The sequence below is a fragment of the Cyprinodon tularosa genome, unplaced genomic scaffold, assembly GCF_016077235.1.
Source record: "Cyprinodon tularosa strain WSP-4 unplaced genomic scaffold, ASM1607723v1 ctg949, whole genome shotgun sequence".
Lineage (NCBI taxonomy): Eukaryota > Metazoa > Chordata > Actinopteri > Cyprinodontiformes > Cyprinodontidae > Cyprinodon > Cyprinodon tularosa.
The window spans coordinates 85,629-109,643 of record NW_024039728.1 but is presented as its reverse complement, the minus strand read 5'-3'; the positions used below and the strand labels follow the sequence as shown (position 1 = coordinate 109,643).

Below are 24,015 nucleotides of genomic sequence, written 5' to 3'. Positions count from 1 at the left end.
TGTTCAATTTCAAGTAATTTCCAGTCATTACTTTTGTCCAATTAAATTTATTTCTGTGACAATTGTGGTTTATTTTAGTCCACAGGTGTAAATAAACGACTCCTGAGCTCCAGTACATGAAGTCACAGTCGAGTTTAAAGCAAAAGCAGGATTAGATTTTTGTTTTGTTGGCTTGGATTAAAATATTTAAACACATACCTCAGGCTCTTTGTCAGCTCAAACAATAAAGTTTAACTCGCATTAAGTAAATTCAATTTAGCAGCCAAATGCGTTGGCTTCACTTTTGCTGCTTGAAGCACTTTTGAATGAGGCTAATGACACAGCACACCAAATAACACACATCATTAACAAATTTAAATCAACTGTTTAATGTCGTCCATAAGGAATCCTGACATTCAAATCAAATCAGAACGGGAGAAACGCAGAAAACTCATTTTCCTCTAAGGGTCGTCGTACATTTGCATATACTAGTGTTTAGTAATAATCCCATTTAAAATAAAATGATTTAAAGTAGAAAACAAAAAATGATTTCTGATATACATTAGAAAAGAAACAGCAAAGAGATTTTGGTCATTTTAAATGCTTCAGACATCAACGCGAGGCTGCGGCGTGTTTCTGCGCTCAGCCTCTGGAGCCCTTAAGGAGAGTCGGAAAGCACAAGTTGGATCCTCCTGAGAGGCTCCTGCCGTCTTTCCTGGTTGGTGAATTATTCATCTCAGACACAAATACCCCCCCCCACAAAGAGAAAAAAAAAAAAAAGTCACGCTACCACAGTTCATTATTATCAATCACTCATTACAAGGTCATGAGACAGCCTTCAGCAGGCACTTGGAATCACTTAGGACCAACCGTGTTCACATGTTAACACAGAATTTCACTTGATAAAGTGCTTCCTCTCATCCTTTAATCTGTACCTGACAGGTTGCAAAAACAAAGGTTCCAGGACTCACGATTGTTAAGACGGTAAAAAAGATCCGAGGCTGTCATAATGTGCAAAAACGATGATGATGGAAGGCACTGAATACCAAAGAAAATAAAGAAAAATGCACGACGATGCATCTTACAATCGGCTGAGCTTAACACCTGAGGTGCGGAGTGAATACGTTGATGTTTGTAACTGAAGCGATCACTGGCCTGAAGAGTTAGGACACAATTAAAAAAAAAAGAGAAAAAAAAGGTGCATGGGAAAGAGGAAAACGAATAAAACAGATGATTTGACATCAGTGCAGACGGCAAGCTTCGTAAAAATCGGCCGCCTTTATCGATTATCTCGCCTGGACGCAAACTGATTATATTCTTCATAAGGTAAAATATACAGATATATTCTAATAAGAAAGGCCACAAATTACAGTTTATCAAAGAAACTTCCTTGAATTAACATCTTTTCACTGCAAATAATCGATAAATTTAACCCCGTATGCGAGACTTAAAGCCACATTTGGAGTAGAGGACATTTATGTACAAAGAGGACGCATTCCTGTGCTTCTTTTTTTTTTTAATGGATCTGGATTCATTTCGGGTTTGGTCTGCTAGATGCAACTGGTCACATTTGCGCAGCTTCATAACTTATTGCATCTATTTACACGCCATCGGAAGACAGAGACCAGAGAAAAGGAAAAAACAGAAGAGGTAACAACATTCTTTGACAGGCTGGAAGGTTAAAACGGTTGATCATGTTATCCAAACGAGTCGTTAGATAAAAGATATTGAGGTTGTTTTTATGTATTTTTTAATAAATGATGGAGCTACTAAGGTATGCTTTTATTTTTTTCGCTACTCTGATTTTGGGTGATTGAGGTTATGAAGCGAATCTCTCCTCACTGAATATTAAATAAAGGCAACAAACCATCTGAGCTTCTTCCCAACATGCCGGACCGCACATCATTGGTTCAATCAGACATTCACTAAGATCCAAATCGCTAGAGAAGTGTTAAAAAATAATAATAATAAGGGTGATGGCAGGGTGTTGATAGTATAACTGACATTTTTCAAGTACTCTTTGTTTGGAGCTCATGATGATTCTTCACCCGTGGACGGCCGCCGTTCCTGACGATCCATCACTTTCCAAAGTTCCCAAAGTCAGCAAAGGCGTCTTGTTTGGGCTGCTGGACCATTGCGGGGTTCATCCCCATCCCCCCGGGCATTCCCATGTTCATGCCTCCCTGGGGCATCCCCATGTTCATGCCCATCCCCATCATGCCCTGGTTAGGAACCATCCCCATCCCCATCCCAGGCTGCATCATGGGATTAACAGGAGCTCTGACTGCCGTAGGTCCAAGATTCATGCTGGAAAATCCCTGGCTCAGCATGTTGGGAGCCATTTGGTTGCCTGGGAAACCCACAAACAGATAAAGTAAAAATGAATCTAATAAAAAATTAAAACACTTTTGATTGAAGGGAAACTTTAGAGGAAAGTATTAAATCTCACCGTGCTGCAGGGTGTTCAGACTGGGCTGGCTGGGCTTAGGAGGCTGCATGCCGGGGCCCAGGAAGTCCAGGCTGATGTTAACTGAATGATCCGACCAAGTGGAAGGAAGGGATGCTTTGGCTGCTGCGCCTTGTGGGACCATTCCCTGCTGGACAGGCTGTGGCTGCAGAGGACCGCCCATATTGTGGACAGGCTGAGAAAAAGACGCAGGTGGTTAAGCACAAAGTTCCCATCTTCACCATGAACGACTAAAGAGCTTAAAGGATCTAAAACCGACTGAATCCATGAGGAAAACCTGAAGGGTTTTATACTTATGGGGAGCAGCGGCCTAGTGGTTGAAATCCTAAGGTTCTGAGTTTGAGCCCCACCTACAGACTGCCAATCTGGCTCTCTGAGCAAAGACCCTTAAGGCCAATTTATGCTTCTGACGCATAACCTCTGCAACTATCAAATGTTTCTGTGCGCGACCAGGCAGATGTTGCAGAGGTTCTGCAACCTTAAAAAAAATCCTGATTACCCGTCAGACGGTCACAAACCTGCGCAGACCTCAAGCTGAAGTGCGCAAACAAAAAGCAGCTGTGATTGGTCCTTGGTGTGCCTTCCAGCTGTCTGTGTGGTCGTCCTTCTCGATTCGGTGCCGGGGCGTGCCATTTTTAAAAAACCGAGGAACAACTACAATGGACGACTACGACGAAAGGTTAATCCAGGGTTCCTGCGGGTCCTTAAAAAGTCTTCAAAATAAAACTAAGGCCTTAATTGGTATTAAAATGTCTTAAATCAGTCTTTCGTAGGTCTTAATTTTTAAAACATCATAAATAGGATTATTTTTATTACGAAAATAACGGCTCGCCCTTATTGGTTCCGTCCCGATAGCGGAACCAATAAAAGCGTTGCTGCGGCCTGGACATTTGGGAGACGCACCATTAACTTTTTATCTGGAAAATATGAACAAGTGTAAATGTAACCAGAATTGTCTCCAGCCAAGAGTTTTCTCCATGGCTAAAACCAGGGAACATACAGGAGGCTCAGTGGATTTAGTGCAAGAAGCGATTCAAGCTCAGAACGATGGGAATTAAGGCAGTGGAGTCGCACATGCGAAACACGAAACACAAAGCGTCAAAATGGAGTTACAGAGAAACAGCCGGTATTTCTCAGTTTGGTTCCACCCTTGTCTCTGCAACGCCTCCACTTATCACCAAATCAAACATACTAAGAAAACCATACAAAGAAAAAAAGCTGCAAAAAAGACTTAGCACTGGTTATGTTGAGGCTTTTTTTGTGAATTCAGTTAAATAATTGTTCAAATATATCTGTCATTTGTTTGTTTTTAGCTTTCTTCCTGTATGGGAAGCTTTTCAACATTTGAAACATTAGTGCAGTGGTTTATGTTAGAATAAACCTTTGGGTTAAGTTGTCGCAAGCAAGTTTTTCTTGCGTTTCTTGTGAATTTGGTCTTAAATTTTTATTTCAAGTGGCATTAAAAGTCTTAAAAAGTCTTGAATTTAACTTGCCTTATGCTGTAGGAATCCTGTAATCTGTCTTTTTGCCAACTCCATTATCAGAACCTGTTCCTCTTCGATGTTTAGCAACTCTAGATCCATCTCCGCGACCGTGGTATCTTGCAGAGACGCCATTGTTGTTATGGAAGATAAACACCCCCACCGGGGCCCACGAAGTTCTCGCGAGTTCTCAAATAGGCGCCCCTTGCGCTTTGGTGGGAAACTGTTGTGCGTCCCTAGAAATTCCAGACAGACGGTGCAGAAGCATACCAGCAAAACTTGTTCGCCCTTTAACCCCACACTGCTACCCAGACGCCGCACAATGGCAGCCCACTGCTCCCCAAAGGGGATGGGTTAAATGTAGAGGTATATTTCTCCAATTTGAGATCAATAAAGTCCAGTTATTATTATTATTATTATTATATTAAAGCCCTTAGCGGCGAAGAGGTCGACTTGCATCTCTAAAGGCAGAGAGGAGACAGCAGGTTGGGGTGCGTGTCAGCGCAAAGAACCAAAGTTTGAAGTAGGTCACCCTCTTAACTTGAAAACACAGACGACATGTAAAGCTTTTGTTGAATTTGTAATGTTTTAGAGTCTGAGGAGTGGGTGGTCTCTGGGGGAGACCAACATCTGGTGATGCTAACGCTCCATCACCGAGGCATCTCTCTCCACCATTAAGGCCAGCTTAAAGACGTCTAAAGTAGGAAGAAGAACAGTGTAGGATTTATACGCCATTATTGGTTTCTTTTTTTTCTTTTTAGCTGTTAAAATTTCTTCCACCACACAATAAGCATAAAACCAAGTTGCTTAAAAAGTGACGCGTAGTGATTTAATTTTCACTAAACCCTGCAGAGACAGGAAGCCTGTGGATTCTGCAGTTTTACTGCAAAGTCTAAACAAGCTGTGCAAACTAAAACGCACTAATGGGAAGGAAGAGATGAGAGGTTAAAACTGAAATTAGGCAAAAATGAATGTGGGAATGTTTTAGCATTTTTAAACATTGATGTCAGTGACTGGGCCAAATATGACAGCAGAGGGGTCTAATCTTTAACATCATTATATCCTCTCGCTTCTAAATATTAAAAGCTTACTTTAGTAGCCATTCAACATTTCCCCACTTTCCTTGATGGCTGCTTGACTAGTCCGCTACAATTCCTTTTTAAATATCAATATTTATACTAAAATATTCTGTCATGATTTGTGGACATTAAAGTCGTAGTGAAACGGCTGTTCCAATGGTTGCATTTCTGAATTCTCCCGAGTGGTGCCCGACTTTACACGAGTGAATAAAGTGAATGTCATTGGTTGATTATTAAGTGGGCGGGTTTGTTGTGGCGAAAGGTTCGCAAGCATGTTTAGTTGTGGCCGGTTTGTCGGAAGCATCTTGCTAACCAGTTAGCAACTTAGTGCTAGTAGGTTCCCAATGGGAAATTCCCTTGGGACCAAATAACTGACAGGTCCTTTGGATCTATTTCTTTTTTTGTTCTTTACAAATTCTGCTTTACTAATTAAAAAAGGTGATAGCTTCAGTGGTATTGAGATAAGATCCCAGCTTTCATCTGCTAAATATTTTATTTTTTTCAAAACAAATAAATATTCAAATTTTTACAGCCTAATTTATCGGTTTTGCTTGAGTTCTAATTCAGATTTTAGAGAAAACGGTAATTTTAACTTAAATTAAGGCAAAAATATGTAAAATTCCTAAATTCTGAATGTATATTGACCTGATAAGACACAGAATTTTAATTAAAGTCGTAGGGAAGCGGCTGTTCCAACCGTTGCATTTCCGAATTCTACCGAGTGGTGCACGACTTTACACCAGTGGATAAAGTGAATGTGATTGGTCGTTTATCAAGGGGGCGGGATTGTTGTGGTGGAAGGTTCGCAGTCAGGTTTGGTTGTTTGTTGGAAGCATCTTGCTAACCAGTTAGCAACTTAGTGCTAGCAGGTTCCCAATGGGAAATTCCATTGGGACCAAGTAGCACTAAATTGGTGATTTAGCAACGACGCTGTCAAGGAACGCTATGGACAGCGGAAACATGCAAGAGGAGGAGAGTTTAGTGTCGGAGGTCGTGGATGAGTCTCCTCCGTCATCCATTTTTTATTTAGAGGAGGAAAGCGGGGACGAAGATGCTGTGGAAGAGGACGCCAGGGCGGCAGAAGCTTGGTTTGGTGTAGAAGGCTTCCAGCCGTACATGTTTGAGCCCTTGCCTCGCAACGCTGCAAAGTTCTGTTAGCTCTACGCCTGCTGAAGACACAGACGTCCATCCCCGTGAACACTGGGACGCAACTCAATGGGAAAGGAAAGGATTCTGATTTCAACCGTTGCGTATATTAGCTGCCACATATGAATCAAGATGCTGTCAATCAAATGCGAAAATAAAATATTTGATTGACAGATCACCGTTGATATATGATTGGCCGAATTTAGGTGTTCAGGCTGACGTAGAACTAACTGGCCTGCAGAAGATAACGAAAGAAAAACCACCACAGATTTTAAGAATTTTTTTTTTTTTTAAATAGAAATTTTCTACATTTTGAGAGAATATAGTCTGATAAACGGTACATTTATAGACATGTTTAAGCCAGAATGATTTGACATTTAAATATGACTTCCCTACTACTTTAAGATCTAAAGAGAACGTCATCTCCTGGTCAGACCCTGTAATTCAGGGAAAGGGTGGAGTCCGACTAAAAAAAATTTGCAGGAAGAGGTCAGTCCAGTGGCTTGAAGTTGTAGCAGATTTCACTGGGAGTTGTAGGGAAGTGTGCTGCCATTCGGCTGGTGTCTGACTGGGCGGGGCCATTTTGAATGGCTGCTACTATAGATATCAACCAGAGCAAGCAACAGAATAAAAAACTGACAAGCTTGGACCAATAATACCAGTTTATAAGCTGCGAATCATAACCTTGTTTAACAGAAAGAAGGTTTAAGCAAACCAGTCGTTTGTGAAATTTGTAGGTAATCGGTAAAAACAACTAGCCTGGGTGCCATTCCGAACTTAGTCCCGCCCACAAAGTTTGAGGTCGGGAAGTTCGGTCTGGCATTGCTCCATAGTAGCGCGAGTATTATCGCCCACTGTCAGGCGATCCAATCAAATTGTCAGGGCGGGCTTTATACGATGATGGACAGATGACCAACAGTAACGTAATCAACCACGTGACCAATGTGCGCTTGGGTGACAACAACAATGGCTGCTGGAGAGTTGAGGTGTGTAGATTCTGCTATTAGGTCTGTTCTAGAAGATATCGACAGCAAATTAATTTTAAAAGAGGAACAGAGAAACGCGATCAAGGCTCATCTTCTTATTATAGGCGTGCAACTGCACGCTTTGATTTTTGTGGACAACAACTATGCGTCGCTTAACATACGTTGCTCTTATTGGTTGTAGGTCTATCCAATTGAGTGCAGAGGCATTTTTTTTCCTGGTTCGTTCGAAACACGCCCCATAATCACAGCTCTATGGAGCAGTATCAGACTCATATTCTGACTAGAATTGAGTCGGACTACGTCAGGCTAAAAAACAACCATAAATAAGCCTAAAACAATAGGCTGGTTTATTTATTTCTTTGTTTATTCTTATTTGTTATTTAAAGGTTTCTCAGACTTTCTGGTCACTTCAGTCCATCCTGGACGTTTTTCTACTTCAAAACTTTTCTTTAAAATAAAAAGATAAATAAAAGTTACAGTAAAGGAGAAAAAAGTGGTTAAATAAAGATGTAAATGGAAATCTGTGTTTATTTTTGGTCATTCAGCAATAACAGAACAGTCAGGAATGCACTAAACATAATTTTAACCTTTTTTGATTGTCATTGATCAGTAGGAATTTATTTATTTATTTAATAATTATGTTTCTTTTCTATTCAACACCATTTTTTTTTTTTTTTTTTTACATGCTGATGCTGGAGCATCAACTCTATAAATCATTAAAAAGGAACCACTGACTAAATGTTGCATAGCTAACGAAGAACTGCTTAAACAGTCAAACTAGGGAAGTTTAGCTCCTGCTGGAGCCATTAGCGGCCATCTTGGATAGGACAGAGAGTTGGGCGTGGTCCTTCTCCTCTGACTTCAGAGTTTCTCTCCTAGGTCAGAAACTCCAACCTTCAAATGCAAATGAAAATGCCCCTAAAAGCACCGCAGCTTTTCTTCATTCCTTTCTTCCCAAAAATTCCTATCTAATGAAAGAGGAATGTTTTGTTTCTCTAAACCTCTTTATGACCTTGTTGTGCATAAACACCTCTTTCTTATTGCATAATCATGTTTTCCTGCATCTCTAATGATTTTACCTCAGTTTCTGTTCAGATGTTTCTAATAATTTTACACCTAAATAAGCTCCAGTCGTTCCTGGATTGAGGTTCTAATAACATCCGACTGTTCTGGTAACAAACGATCGTCTCTCATCCAGGTAGGCAATTGGTTCATTTTTTCGTTTTTGCCTTTTATAGTTCATATAAGATGTGCAATAAAAGGTTTTTTTATTCCAAACCCTTATTTGCTTGTTTACAAATATTTATCCACTGAAAATTTTTTAGGTTGACTGATTAATTGCAAAAATGATCAATAAATTAATTCCTAAAAGAATCGACAGCTGCAGATTTAATGGAAAATTAAAGTACTGAAGTACTATAATATTCTGTTGAACTATTTTAAAGTTAGCAACACTTCATGTTTCACTTATTTATTAACAACTAATAAAAGAATATTTGGTTATGTTGTGTTGTTAATGTGATTTAATCAAAGCCCTACAGAAGCTTTGCAGGGACAGAATTATATAAAAGGAAATGAGTGAAGTCCGGCGTACCTGGGGCACAGACTGAGGCATGATGTTGGCGCTCAGCGTCTGCGTGCTGCTCATGCTGAAGTTGAGGCTCTGGGAGGAGGTGAGGGTCTGAGTCGGCCCCATCAGGTCGAACAGGTCTGCCGAGGCGGGAGCTGGCGCTGCCACCGGCGCCGGGGCGGCAGGGGAACCCGCCGCCATGGCTCCAAAAAGGTCACTTCCACTGGTGACGGGACTCTGAGCAGATCCTGGAATCTGACCTCCAGGAAAAGCGTTCCATTCTCCAAAGTCTCCATTAGGGCTGGAGGCTGTCGGGGAGAAAAACAGGAGTTGCTCTGATTTTCCAGCCAGATTCTGAAGCCATTTTTACAAGGAATAAAAGTCAAAGTTGCGAGCCACGTTTTCACTTTATCCAGAACATTCTCACCGACCACTGGTGCTGCGCTTTAAATTTTCATTAAACTGACCTAGCTTGTTGCCTCTAAGAGTCATCTCACCCCCCCCCACCCCCCCCCCCCCCCCCCCCCCCACGACTTCTTCTCCCATCCCCCGTCTCCTTGTCATCCATAACAGGAGTTGATGTGTGTCTGTTCTTATTATGCAGAGCAGGTAGCAGGCTCCATATGGCCCAGGCTGCCTCCCAACATATCTCTGAATATTCTAGCAGCACGGCTGCAGCAGGACAGCATTTCTGCAGCCAGGACTGAAAGCTATTAAAACGTACCAGAAACGGATACTTGTCCAGTTGAGGCAGCAGGTGAGTTGAAGTCCGCAAATCCACCGAAAAGATCTGTAATGAAAAATAGACACAAAAACAATAATAATGGGGTTAACTTTGGGTGCCAGTATTGAGTCGTTAGCATTCCTTTAGTGTTAACGTGTCAGACGGACGGACGGGTCGGGGGGTGGGGGGTTAGGAACGGCTGGAGGAGCTCAAACATCTGTTTAGTCATCCACAGGGGACTCCTCCAGAAACATCTGGTGCACTTAGCTCCTATAGATCACCTCCCTCCCTCACAGCTGAAGCCTGGCAGCAGCAGCTGGGTCAGTCCAGCTTCACTAGCGGTTCCTAGCAGCAGCTCGAGCCCGACTGGTTTTTCTGCTTGTAATCTATGAACTATTTTGTTGATACAACAGAGAGAAAAGCGACCGATGTGCTTCTACCTGTGGCAGCAGGCTGGCTGGGTGTGGTGTCCACCATCAGGAGGTCAGCCAGGCCTGTACTGGCAGGCTGCGGCGCTGCAGCAGGCTGAGTCTGCAGAAACAACACAAACATTTAGGAATATAATAAAAAAAAAAACAGCCATTTCCTTCATGTTCTTAGCTCATACGTATAGTGTCTACCTGCTTTGCTGTGGTGCTGGGGCTCTTGTCTCCTGTGTAGTGGGCTGCAGCCCCCAGATCCACTTTCTTGGAGGGCACTCCTCTCTTCCGCGTCGCTGTCGTCTCCGTCGCCTGGACAATTTGAACGCTCTTGGTTGTAACAGTCTCCTCTTCGTCTTTAAACTCCTTCTTTGACTGACCGTTGTACGAAGAGCGATCCCGGTCTTCCTCGTGGTCACTGCGGACGACGTGCAGGAACAGCAGATTAATCACGGTAGACTAATTGCAGCGCAGACACTGATGGGTTAATAGGCAGTACTTCCAAAACCTTTTAAACTGTTTTACTGCAGTTAAAAACATAATGCAATAAACTTCAATCTTGTTCAAAATGACCATACTAGCACCTTTCAAGAGCATTTATTCTAAGTTTATTTTACAGAATTCAACGTGGCTATAAATACACCGCATTTGGAAACCTTTAGGTCACGTGAGGAAGAGATGATGTCATCCATTTAATCTAAAATCTGGGCATTCAGACCCACTTTTGCTGATCTGATGAATGGAAATGCCTCAGAGGCAGAGCTGTTTCGATCTCATCCTGTTGGCTTTTAGTTTGAAAATCCTTTTCCAGGAGGAGTCTGTTAGAACTGGAGGTGATTTAGAGTTAAAGGAAGAAAACGTAATTTTTTTTCCTGAAAGGAAATCCTCTTTACTTTAATTATATCTTCCGTTTTATTCAACTAAGTAGTGTTTTATAAAATCAGCATCTCTATAACCTGGAATATCGTAATAATTAATAAAGTAGTTTGTTTAAAGTAATAGATTGGTACTCAAAATGGTAAATCAGTGATGTTTTATGATTATGACAAACAGGAAATTAAAAAAAACTAACTAATAGAATTAATAGAAAACAAAAAAACATTTTTTCCTCATGATAAAGGTATTTTGAAAACAGTAACTTTAAGCTCTTGCCTTTAAACCTTGGAGAAAATGAAACCCTCCACAAAAAGAGCTATTGCTAAGAACTTTTAGCAAAGCATTTTACAGAGTTTCTGCTTTATGTAGTTTATTGTAAACTATCAAAGTGCATGCAGCAAATTCATACAAATAATCAGACTTAAAATAAATCAAAATATCAGTAAATATTCAAACTTATTTTATTTTGAAAAGCCATCACCAGCAGCTCCTGACCTGCTGCAGCTGACTAGCGTATGAAGCTAACTTCTGGCTACTCTACTACACTCAAAGCGAAGGACTTGTGTTGCTAACATAATGACTTTGGGGATTTTTCTCACCCTTCTATCAGTTGGTTTTACTAAAAGTGATTTGAGACTATTAATTGGCATTTCTCTGTGTGTTTGGCAAGTTTATTTGCTTCACTTAAAGCAGCAATCATTCTCAGGACAGCAGCTAAAGCTGTCCTGCTTCCCTAAGCGCTGTCTGACAGGCAGCTGCCTCGCCCTGAAAGCACAGTCAGAGCAGAGAGGAGACCTGCTCCGTTTTCCCACAACCACGCCCTGGATTACAAAGCAGGATATCAATATAATGTAAATACAGTTTTTAATCAAGTCTTTTTTTTCTCTGAAACCGTTTCACAGGGTTTATACAGGAATGAGTACCTGTAATTTAATGCTTTTCAATCCTCTTAGAAATAATTTTAATGCCATCAACAATTACCCACAACTCTCTCTCTCACTCTCTTCATCTATATATATTTAAATAAAAGACACGGCAAAAATCCTTTGTCATCTTTACTGTCGACAGGCTGCAACCGTGTCCCGAATTCCTCGTTTTCCAGTCACTTTTGTTTAAATTCACATTTTCCCCAATCTGTAGTTTTTTCTCCTCCTCGAGCTTCTTTTCCGAACAAATGGCTTTACGATCAACGGGAAGCAGTTCCGTGCAAACACGCAGAACTAGTTATATGACGAAATCGGTTTTAGAAACTTTTTAATAATAATTTTAAATGCCACGGTTATAACATTTATTACTTTTTAATCCCAATTAAGGCCTTACTTAAAATAAAATAATAATTTAATGACTTTTAATGATTTTTAATGACACGCAGAAACTCTGGTTTCAGTAAAAATATAACCCTGATAACCGCACGGCTAGAAACACTTATTAACCTCAACAGACGTTGCGTCCGATTACCATCTGCTTTCTAAAATTTAATATATGCAGTGAGAATTCAGGCAATGGCTCAAACATTAGTGCATTATTTTATAGAGGGAGGTTAAGTTATGCTGCATTTTAATAATTATAGTTCTTTCATCCCCCAAACACTTCAAAAATATAAATAAATAACTAGCACCTAATCTAGGGACTTTTTTCTGTCGTTTTAAACTGGCTACAAATGGAAACCCTGATTATTCTGAGTTTACCATCTTCAGCAAGCAGATAGTGCAGCTGTTAGCCCCTCCCTCCACTGATAGGCTCGCTGTGCAGCAAACCGCCTGCAGTCGGAGGAGAGACGAGATCAACTTGTTTGCTTCCCCCCCTGAGCAAAACTTCCACTGATTCCACCTTGGATAACAAAGGGGGATGTAAATATAATCTTAACGTAATGTTTTTATTTCTCCGTTTAAATAGATCCCTCCCCTCACACACAGCCTTCGTCTAGTTTAGGTTCAGGTCAAATATTAATGAATGCTTTAAATTATTATTTCTTTTTTTGAGTGTTTTTAATCACTTTGTCCCATTAATGCTGACACTCTCCTAGAATTAAACAACACGCTTTTTATTTAAAGGTATAGTGTAGGATATTCTTTTTCCGGGTGGATCACCAAAATAAGTGGTCCTCCTAATTGTCAATCATTCTGGTGATATGTGGGGGTATGTGAGCATTGCGCCTTTTGATTTCAAGCCCCACTCGTTCCTACGTACTGCCACTCTGGGTTCCTGAGCAAGACCCTTAACCCCACACTGGTCCCCGGACGCCGCATAATGGCAGCCCACTGCTCCCCAAGGAGGATGGGTTAACAGCAGAGAAGGAATTTTGTTGCTTTGTACTTGTGAAAATGTAATGACAATAAAGTTGAATTCTATTCTATTTACATAAGGCCGCCCTACGTGCTCGCCCCCATATTTACTTTAGGCCAATTTGTGATTCCTCTGCAACCATCAAATCTGTCGTCGCACACCTCAAAAAAATCCTGACTATGCGTCGGACGGTCGCAAACCCGCGCAGAGCAAAAGCAGCTGTGATCAGGGTTCGTACACCTTTTCCAAAGTCAAAATCAAGCACTTTCAAGGTCCATTTTAAAAACTTTTCCCAGCACCTTGGGGGGGGGGGGAGAATTTTTTTTTTTCCCCCCCTCGGATGATCACAGAAAATTACTCCTCTGCCATGGCGTAGTATTATAACCAACCAGAGGGTGTCGCAATTCAGTATTATCAGCCGTAGAGTCATCAATGCTGTTTTAAGGTCTGGGCCTGGCAATGAATTAAAACTTTGTTTTTTTTGGAACGTTGGCAAGGCGTTAGCGTGAGTTTAGTGCAATAGTGCTGCGGGAAACACTGCAATACTAATATTACATTATCACACCGTACTCTCAATCACTATGACTTACCCTTCATGTGACTCGACAGCGCAGACTCGCCCATTGTGAAAAGCTGCACATCTTTTTTTGCAGACTTTACAAGAGGCAACTCGTGGGGTTTGTCCCCGTTTAATCCATAATTTGTATTTTTCATCTTCCAGCTAACGTTCATTGAAACGACAACCTCCCGGCATGGTGCAGTAGTGGTTTCATGGGGGCGGAGTCACACATGGAAATAGACTGGCAGATCGCAGTCACACATTCTCGAAGTTCAGTAAAGTTCTGCGAGTTCTCGAATAGGCGCCCCCTTGCGCTTTGGAGGAAAACTGCTGTGCTTCTCTAGAAATTCCAGACCGATGTTGCAGAAGTATACCAGCAAAACTGGTTAGCGACCAGACCCAAGCAACATTTGATGTGTTCGGTTGCAGAAGTCTAATCTGCCCTTTACTGGTGGCGAGTCTGACATAGTGGAAATATTGCAAATATTCTTTTGGAAAGTAAGCAACGTTTAAACAGAGCATGCAGGAGGAGAAATGGCCTGTACACACTCACGCGTCCTTCATTGTTTTATTTATATAAGAATAAATATGTGTTACATGTTTTAAACTGATTTTGTGTTTAATTCCAGATGTTTAAACAATAAAAAGTCAGTGCTCACTATTTTATTTTTTTTAATCTTTTGTTTGAATAGAAATAAAAAATGAGGCGTAAGTAAAGTTGGTAAATAATTAGCTTCAGATTAAAATAAAACTTGTGAACATATAAAGGTTTATTTTTGCCTTTGCCACTCAGCTTTTGGTACCTGAATCGATCTGGCGAGTCGTCTCTGTCCTTGCTCCTAAAGCTGCTTATCGTGTCGTTGATGGTGCTTCCGATTTTGTCACTTATCTCGCCCAACTTTTCACTGAAAGGGAAAGGTCCTTTATTCTTCTCCCAGTCATCGTCCCACTTCCCACGGCTGTCGCTGGAGTCGTACCTGTCCCCAGCTGAGGAGAAAAAAAAAACATTAAAAAATTTTTTTCTTTTTAGGTCTGTAAATTACATACATTTTTAAAGGCATACAGCTTCATTTAAACATAAGAGGTCTAACTAAACATATTTCTGTTACTTACAGTAACCTCTGTATCCCATGCTGTCCGAGGATACGCCGATGTATTTGTCTTTGTTCTTTTTTGCCTTTTTCCGTTCTTCCCTCAGTCTGTCGTCATCCTGAACAAATTCCACTAGCTCCTTCACCTTCTGACGAACATTTACTCCTTGATCCTTCCCGTTCTCATCTAGTGAGCCAAATTGAGGAAAAGAAATACATACTTTGACGTCAGAAATAGCGTTGAATTGGAGGCTTTATAGAGTGGACCAACAAAGCCTTCTTTTGGCTTAGAAACAGACATTTTGAATTGAAAAAGTAAATTTATGCATAAAAAATGTAAAATGGGTTTCAGAAAAAAAAAAAAAAAAGAAAATGAAAGTTAGAACTCGAACTATACAGTCATATGTTTACATTACGTTTTTTTTTTAATCAATTTTTATTTTATTTTTTTTAAATCACTGCTGCTTAAAGGCAGCACTAAAAAAATGAAATAGTCTAGAGAGCTTATCTAAACAAAATGTCTTTTTTTTTACACTTGTATACAAAATGACAAAATAAAATCTGTCTAAAGACTAAAAGTCTAACTTTTATCCAATAAATGTCTTAATTTTATAATGGCAGGATCAGTCCTCCATATATTTGATCAATTATTGAATAAACTGTGGGCCATTTAAATTTAATGACACAAACTTATATTATCAGCAACTTTTTCACCCATATTTTATATCATTTAGTTCTTTACTTTTTCTGTATATACTTTTATGGCATTGATAAATACAATTGATCACTTATTGAATAAATGCCTTTTTTAATCATTGTGTGGCATTTAATGAGACACAAATTTGTATTACTACCTACGTTTTCACCCAAGTTTTATATTATTGAGTCTTTTATTTGTAACTGTATGCATTTTTATTGGGGCAACGTTGAGCCTCCATATAAGGATGCCTTACCCACAAAGTGATAACTTTCCAGTGACCTCAGGTCATACAGATGTTCTCTGGCACTGGTTACGACCCGTTCTGACCCATTCCTGATTAGATGTGCCAATAAAAGCAGGGACTGGGAAAGAAAAAACCAATGACTGTGAGAACAAAATATCAGAAAACAAACTTATGAAAACATCCATCTTTAATCCCTTTCAATCAAACCATCGGAAGAAGTCAGGAAATCATAACTTGGTAAAAACTAGTAGCTTTGTGCGAGGCTGCAGGCGTCACGTCACAAACCTTGTAGACTCGCCTCCAGTTCTTTTTGTTGTCCCTCAGCATGCGGGCCCAAAGCATATTCATGACCTCTGGGAACTGCTCATACATGAAGGTGGCTCTGTTTACACAATCATACAACAGAGGATAAGAGTCAAAACTCCTCATATGAACAAATGTTTACTTTGCAACAGACAACAAAAGCGTTTCAGGTAACGCAGAAACATTTATATTTAATAAAAGGAAATGCAGAGCCTAATGTCGTTTTGAAAAGCATAACTCTAAATATGTGTAATTATGACTTAAGATTATAGAACCAGACAAATAAAAATAAGTAAAAGCAAAATGTAAAGTCTTCAAAAATGTTCCCAGTTTGTTTATATTTTGAATAATTAATAGTTAATTAGAACAAATTAGGTACTAAAATCACCAAAAACAAATCTAAAAAAAAAGGTTACAGATAGACAAGTTGAAATATTGCAAAACAATAATAATAATAATAATAATAAACTATAAATTAATGATTCACTATACATTAAAATGAGGACCAGCCAAATCAATACATTATCCTTCAACTATTCTACAATTACAGGATCTGGGCTTTTCTGGTTAAAAAGATGCAGTCATTTGTTGAAATTATCAACAATATCAAAAAAAACAAAGAGGTTATAGAAATGTCTCATCAAGTTCAAGGAACATCTGACTGTGCAACTATTACATGTACCCTATAAATGACAAAAATCTGTTTTAAGATGAACTGATAAAAGAGAATTAATCATAAAATGCAATTTGTAAAAGACACTTTAATGGATCAATTTCATTTATCATTTGGAAACTAGAAAAGCACTCTGAGCGCCCAGACCTTCGCCAAGCACCAACTTTGCCCCTTATTATGACTTACAGTTAAAGCTTAAACTCACATGAACTGGATAAATACCAGATTTTTAATGAATTGTTCCTTGGCATGAGGCAGAATTCTGTTAAATTTTTATTTAAAATCCTTTAATAAGTTCCTAAGTAAGGCACAGAGTGTGTCTGCAGCCTCTGGTGTTTGTTCTGTTCGCCCCTTCTTTATTTGATCTGCCCTCTTCTTTGATCAGCAGAGACTCCAAGTGAGGCATGGCTCCCACAATTGTTAATTAGCTTCTTCTGCCAATTAATGTTAAAGAATGCTTTAACCCTTTAAAGCCCGATCCAAGAATAAAACAAAACAGAAAATTACTTTTTTTGGTTTGAATTCCTTATTTGCTCTTTTAACAAAATATGTAAAAAGAAAAAACAGAAATACATTTTTGATATTAATAATTTATTACTATGCGATAAGTCAAGATTATTTTTTGTGTAGTCTTCTACTGGCTGTTATCAGGTATATCTGATTGTGTACAATAGGATTTTGAGCAAAATTTTTACCATTAAATTATGCAAAAGGTTACAGACGAAAAACATTTCAGAAACCGTATGTATCAAATATGATACATTTGGCATTATAGGGTTAATAAAATTCCTGCATCCGGATCGTGATCAGGATCACCACAAACATTTAATTCGACGGAGGTGCTGCTTTGATAAAAAATGTCATTAAAATCCTTTCAAAACGTCTCCTGTACACAGACAGCCGAACTCTCCTAAAGATATTACCTCCTTAGCGTAGGTAACTAGGGATTATTTTAGCTTAATTTAGAAGCTGCATTTTGCAAAGAGAGTAAATCAACTTAACATCCTCTTGCAGCAATACGTTATGTTGCAAGCAAATCCTTTTATGAGAGGAATCAACATCTTATTAGGGCTGGGTATTTAAGTCCTGAATCGATTGGATTTTGATTCATACCGTTCTAAAGTGCAAACTTGGACAGTTTAAACTTCAGATGTGAACAAAACTGTCTCAAAAGTGCAAACTTGTTTGTAAAAAGTGAAAAAGTGAAGCCTCACACAAGCAAGCAGACGTGACACAGCGGGGACACAGCAGACATGCATGAGCTGCATTATCTCCAATGCACAAACTATATTTGCAGCTAGAGGTGAGTATTGGCATGAGTGTTGCGATACGATACATGTCGCGATACTTGGGTCACGATACGATATTATCACGATATTGCAGTATCACTATATATTGCCATATTTTCCCCAGCTATCAATAGATAAAACAGCAATTGCTATATATTTTTATCAGAAAATATTGATTAGGTATTATTATCCATGTTGTTTGGGGTTTTCTTCCACTGTGACTGCCTCAAATACAGATTTGGTGCTGCACGCACAGTTAAAGGGCTCCACAGCGCTTTCTGCCAGAGTGGTGGTACAGAGGTAGCCCATTTTCCCATCAATGTTTTATGTAACTATTTTTTTTTGTTGAAAATCGATACTAAGATGTGAAAGATCGATATTATATTGGGCAGCCGAATATCACGATATATCGCCAAAACGATTTTTTTTCCCACACCCCTATTTGCAGCGTTGTCTGTAACAACTACAGGGGGTTTGCTGGTCAGCCCCCATTTGTTAAAGTCTTCAGTCAACCTGTTGGCTATATTTGCAGCTGTCTGGCTTGAAGTAATCTTGGTTGAATCTTTCCTGCTCATTTAAATGTGAAAGTCACGCGCGTCACTATAAAACTAATCGATCTCATTCCCTAGATATCGATTTTGCAAAAATTTTATGGAATCGATTCAAAATCGATTATTTTACCCAGCTTTACATCTTATACTGACCATCATGGATGCACATTTAATTCAAAATTTTATATTATAGGAAAAAGGAATGATGAATGATAAATAAGAGCCTTTAAGAGGGTGTGGAGATGAAGTGTTTTTCTGCCCTCCTTACCGTGATATTTCAGCCATCATCTGTCCTGATGGTCCCCAAGGATCATCATTGGTGGCTTCCCTGACCTTAGACTCCACCTCTGAGTAGTTCATCACCACATTGGTTCTACAGATCAAACAAAAAATACATAAATTTTGGCATCTGGAAGAAAATAGACAGTAAAAAAAAGTCTGTAGATGAAAACATGTGGAAAAGGAACAGTTAAAAAACAAAAAAAGGTTGAAGTGGTTTTCATTTCACACGTTACTTTACGTTTCTATGGCATATGTACTCACACAAGCCCAATCTATTCATGGCTTTATCAAGATCCCGCCATATTTAGGGTGTGGTAAAAACCGATAAACTCGACACCTGACAGCACTTAGAAAGGATGCTTTCCAGAAGTTCAAAGAAAAATCAAACAAGAAAACGCATTATCTCCATGAAGGCACTGCTTGCATCACGTGAAGCTGCATATCCTCAGAGAAAGCAATAAACTATGTCTACCAAGAGAATACTTTGTTACACAATGCAAACAATTCGAAACGACCAATACTACGTCAATAATAAAGCTGTCATAACGTCATGAAAAGAAAAGCAAACAATGAATCTGAAAGTCGTACCTCTTCATTCCTCTTAAAGTACATCAATGAGACGCAGAGGAACTATAACACAGATATATATGCTGTATGTTTATTTTTTTATAGTGTTTGTGACTACTTTATATAACTCTTTAAGTTATGCGCACACTAAGTGTGTTTGGCGAACTATTTTACAATCATTCTAGTTTCTATGAGGGATTTAAAGTGTTAATCTTAAGTAACTGCAGGAATGTCACACAGACATGAAACCAAATCTGAATTGAGAAAGGAATCCCAGACAGCCCTTAAAGGAATAGTACACCCAAAACATGATTAGCCTTGATTTTCTACTCACCCCCATGCTGAACAACACTCTGGAGTACTTTTTTGATATCTCAAATGCATCTGGAGATCTGGGAGGCTTCTTGCTGTCTGCTGACATTCAAATAATGGAGGTCTATGGCACCCGAGGCAGAAAGGTCCATAAAAGTCCACAAAAAACGTGTCAATATTCCTCCATACTGCTCGTCCAATGTATTCCAAGTGTCCTGAGTGGGTAGCATCCAGAATTTACTCGAAACGAAGTCATTTAGAATGTTTTGTGATCATAAACAGTAGTATTTCCTAAAAGCGCGTTCACGAGTCTACGGAAACCGCGGCAGACCAAACCGGATGAAAGTGCGCATTCAGCTCGGCAAAGAACTCCTGCTCTTCCTCAACACTGAAGTCCTCAGACATTTTTCTTTCGTTGTTTCTTTCTTTGCACAGGTAAACAGCACATTTCTTCTTCTACGCTTGCATTATCGGCAGAGCAGACGCTGAATGCGCACTTTCATCTGGTTTGGTCTGCCGGCTTCCGTAGCGTCGTGAACGCGCTTTCAGGAAATCCTATACACTACTGTTTATGCTCTAAAAACATTCTAAATGACTTCGTTTCGAGTAAATTATTGACGCTACCCACTCAGGACACTTGGAATACATTGGACAAGCAATATGGAGGAATACTGACACGTTTTTTGTGGACTTTTATGGACCTTTCTGACTCGGGCGCCATAGACCTCCATTATTTGAATGTCAGCAGACAGCAAGAAGCAACCCAGTCTCATGGGAAAATGTACCCCCACTACGTTGGTCCACACTGCAAAACGTAGTGGAGGTACATTAATGGCCATTTTTTTGTGGTACTGTTACGTTTCTTCTGCCTATACGCTTTCTATTGTTTTACGTCCTAGTCACGTGACTTTCAAGATTCCAGCTGGGAGAAGAAAAAAAAATATATATATGGCCGACATTCGCTCATTTTTTTGTGGAAAGATTAATAACTTGAGTTTGTTTTTGCATTAAAATGAGTTTTGATTACATTTCTAGTGAGAAATGTATAGTTTGTTGCCAGAATATTTACTCAGGGAATGTACATATTCACTTGCTTGTTCGTTTCTTGCAAAGATTTTTCAAGATAATGTGAAACTGTAAAATTTTGGTATAAACATGGCTGAGATTTCTCTATTTTTTAGTGGGAAAATCAATAATTTCAATCAGTTTCTGCATTTAAATGGGTTTTGATTACACTTATAGCGAGAAGTGTAGGGTTTATTTACATATTTACTTCGTGAACATACATAATCACCCGCTTGCTAGTTTTTGCTACGTTTTTCGGATCTCGTCAGGATTATGTGAAATTGCAACGTTTTGGCTGCTACCCATCGCCTAGCATTTAGCTGCCGCCCCGATTCAACATTGAATTCTTTGTGATTTAACTCCATCTGACGGATCAAACCCTCGCCACTGCGTGCGTTGCGTCTGAGGTTGATTTTCAGATCAATGCATTATGTCGTGGCATACGGGAGAAACTAATTAAACTAGTTAAAAAAAGGATCATGGGTTAAGATCGGATGTGTTTTATTTGGAAATCTACCGGATCCTTTGTGCATTTAACTTCCTGTTTGGTGCGATCTCATTGATGGATTTTGACCAGATTTTGACCAAAGAGGAACTAAAAAAACAAAAAACAATTTGAATACACAACCAGCATATCTGGAATCAATGACAGAGAGCGACTGGGACCAAAAGTTTATTAATTTCTCCCCATTGATTTCCATTCAAAATGTTTTCGATCCCACCGGGCTCTAGGGAAGGGGCGGGCATACCGCCACCTACTGTTCATGAGTGTGTAGCAACATTGTTTTAAATCTATTAAATTCTATTTTTTAATTTTGTATTCTGAAGATAAATTAATGCTTTCCTTAATCTATAAATATCTTTTATATTTCCTTTATTTCCCAATAATCCTTTAAGACTCCATTCTTGGCCTGTCCTTTCAACTCTTTTCAATTTCTTCCTTTCAGGTCCAGATGTTTTACATTTCCTCAATACGTGTTCTATATTTTCTATCTCTCCACATCCTTCACATTTATCATTATTTTTCCTACCTATTAAGTATAAATTGTCATTTAAATAAGTATGACCTACTCTTAATCTGATCATTATTATTTCTTCCCATCGGTTTCTCTCATTAATATTTCTATTTAATACTGACTTTTGTACTTTATATAACCTTCTTCCTTTTTATCTTCATTCCACCTTTTTTTTTTGCCATTTTTCAATTTCTTTCCTCTTAATAAATGATTTTCCTTTCCCTTTCCCTAAAGGAATTGTAATTGTTATTTGTCTACTTTTCATTCCACCTAACTTTCCATTAATTAGCTTGAAAACAGCACTTTGTAGGCACCCAGTTTCTCTAACAATGGCCCTTTTTGGGTTACCCTCCATGCATTGGGTGTCAGTTCAGTGGCAGTTCCAGAACATTTTCTTAGGGTTGACCAGGCAGTACAATAATGTGCATGTGGCCAAAAAGTAATAGGGATCAAATTCGGTTCAGAGTCAAGCTATTGGGATCAGGCTTCAGGTTCAATTTGCATATTTTCTTAGCCAAAACAAGGATTTGTTGGGCTACTGTAATTTTGAATTGAAAAACGTCCTGAATGGGAAGTCTTCAAACTTGAAAAACAAAGTCCAAAGTTTTTTTTTTTTTTTTGGAATGATTATGACGTGGATGTCTAGGAATCTTCACCAGCTTATCAGGGAAATGAATGCCCACAATGTCTATATTCTCCAAAAGAGAATAACAGAACAGACCTTCATGAGGCCCTTGTTAAAGCTATGCATATATTAATGCATCTATGCTCTTCAAATAACTTTCTGGTTCGACGCAACATTTACATTAAATGGGTTGAGAGGTTGTTTTTTACCAGTAAATACATAAAAGATTCCCAGATGACTGCCGATGCAAACTCTCCCCTATAAAACCTAAAACTAATTCTTATAAGAGAGTAAAATCTGTATTAGTCTTCATTAAATGTAGCATATTGTTGTACATAATCAATTGCTTTATTTTTGGTGTCAGCTTTTGGTCAATATGCTAACCTTAAAAGGTCAAAGTGGGAAAATGTAGTAGTAGTAGACAAATTAGCAATTAGAGGAGGCAATAACAATTACAATTCCTTTAGGGAAAGGAAAATCATTTATTAAGAGGAAAGAAATTGAAAAATGGCAAAAAAGGTGGAATGAAGATAAAAAAGGAAGAAGGTTATATAAAGTACAAAAGTCAGTATTAAATAGAAATATTAATGAGAGAAACCGAAGGGAAGAAATAATAATGATCAGATTAAGAGTAGGTCATACTTATTTAAATGACAATTTATACTTAATAGGGAGGAAAATTAATGATAAATGTGAAGGATGTGGAGAGATAGAACATGTAGAAAACGTATTGATGAACTTTAAAACATCTGGACCTGAAAGGAAGAAATTGAAAAGAGTTGAAAGGACAGGCCAAGAATGGAGTCTTAAAGGATTATTGGGAAATAAAGGAAATATAAAAGATATTTATAGATTAAGGAAAGCATTATTTATGTATCTTCAGAATACAAAATTAAAAAATAGAATTTAATAGACGTAAAACAATGTTGCTACACACTCATGAACAGTAGGTGGCGGTATGCCCGCCCCTTCCCTAGAGCCTGGTGGGATCGAAAACATTTTGAATGGAAATCAATGGGGAGAAATTAATAAACTTTTGGTCCCAGTCGCTCTCTGTCACTGATTCCAGATATGCTGGTTGTGTATTCAAATTGTTTTTTTTTTTTTTTTTTTTTTTTTTTTTTTTTTTTTTTTTTTTTTTTTTTTTTTTTTTTTTTTTTTTTTTTTTAGTTCCTCTTTGGTCAAAATCTGGTCAAAACCCATCAATGAGATCGCACCAAACAGGAAGTTAAATGCACAAAGGATCCGGTAGATTTCCAAATAAAACACATCCGATCTTAACCCATGATCCTTTTTTTAAACTAGTTTAATTAGTTTCTCCCGTATGCCACGACGTAATGCATTGATCTGAAAATCAACCTCAGACGCAACGCACGCAGTGGCGAGGGTTTGATCCGTCAGATGGAGTTAAATCACAAAGAATTCAATGTTGAATCGGGGCGGCAGCTAAATGCTAGGCGATGGGTAGCAGCCAAAACGTTGCAATTTCACATAATCCTGACGAGATCCGAAAAACGTAGCAAAAACTAGCAAGCGGGTGATTATGTATGTTCACTAAGTAAATATTATGTAAATAAACCCTACACTTCTCGCTATAAATATAATCAAAACCCATTTAAAATGCAGAAACTGATTGAAATTATTGATTTTCCCACTAAAAGTTAGAGAAATCTCAGCCATGTTTATACCAAAATGTTACAGTTTCACATTATGTTGAAAAATCTT

The 24,015-nt window shown here is 38.8% G+C and overlaps 1 protein-coding gene across 1 annotated transcript in view; it reads right to left on the bottom strand.

Moving 5' to 3' along the window:
* Positions 1-344: 344 nt before the first annotated feature.
* clint1a (clathrin interactor 1a) overlaps positions 345-24,015 on the bottom strand; it is a 29,115-nt gene continuing 5,444 nt past the window's right edge. Inside the window, exons 2-12 of the mRNA XM_038275175.1 lie at positions 18,692-18,796; positions 15,893-15,989; positions 15,617-15,725; positions 14,686-14,850; positions 14,376-14,559; positions 10,053-10,269; positions 9,873-9,963; positions 9,433-9,498; positions 8,733-9,016; positions 2,429-2,621; positions 345-2,329 (exon numbers count right to left, since the gene is read on the bottom strand). Coding sequence (XP_038131103.1) covers positions 2,058-2,329; positions 2,429-2,621; positions 8,733-9,016; positions 9,433-9,498; positions 9,873-9,963; positions 10,053-10,269; positions 14,376-14,559; positions 14,686-14,850; positions 15,617-15,725; positions 15,893-15,989; positions 18,692-18,796 — 1,783 coding nt within the window. The 3' untranslated portion in view covers positions 345-2,057. The remainder of the gene's footprint in view (positions 2,330-2,428; positions 2,622-8,732; positions 9,017-9,432; positions 9,499-9,872; positions 9,964-10,052; positions 10,270-14,375; positions 14,560-14,685; positions 14,851-15,616; positions 15,726-15,892; positions 15,990-18,691; positions 18,797-24,015) is intronic.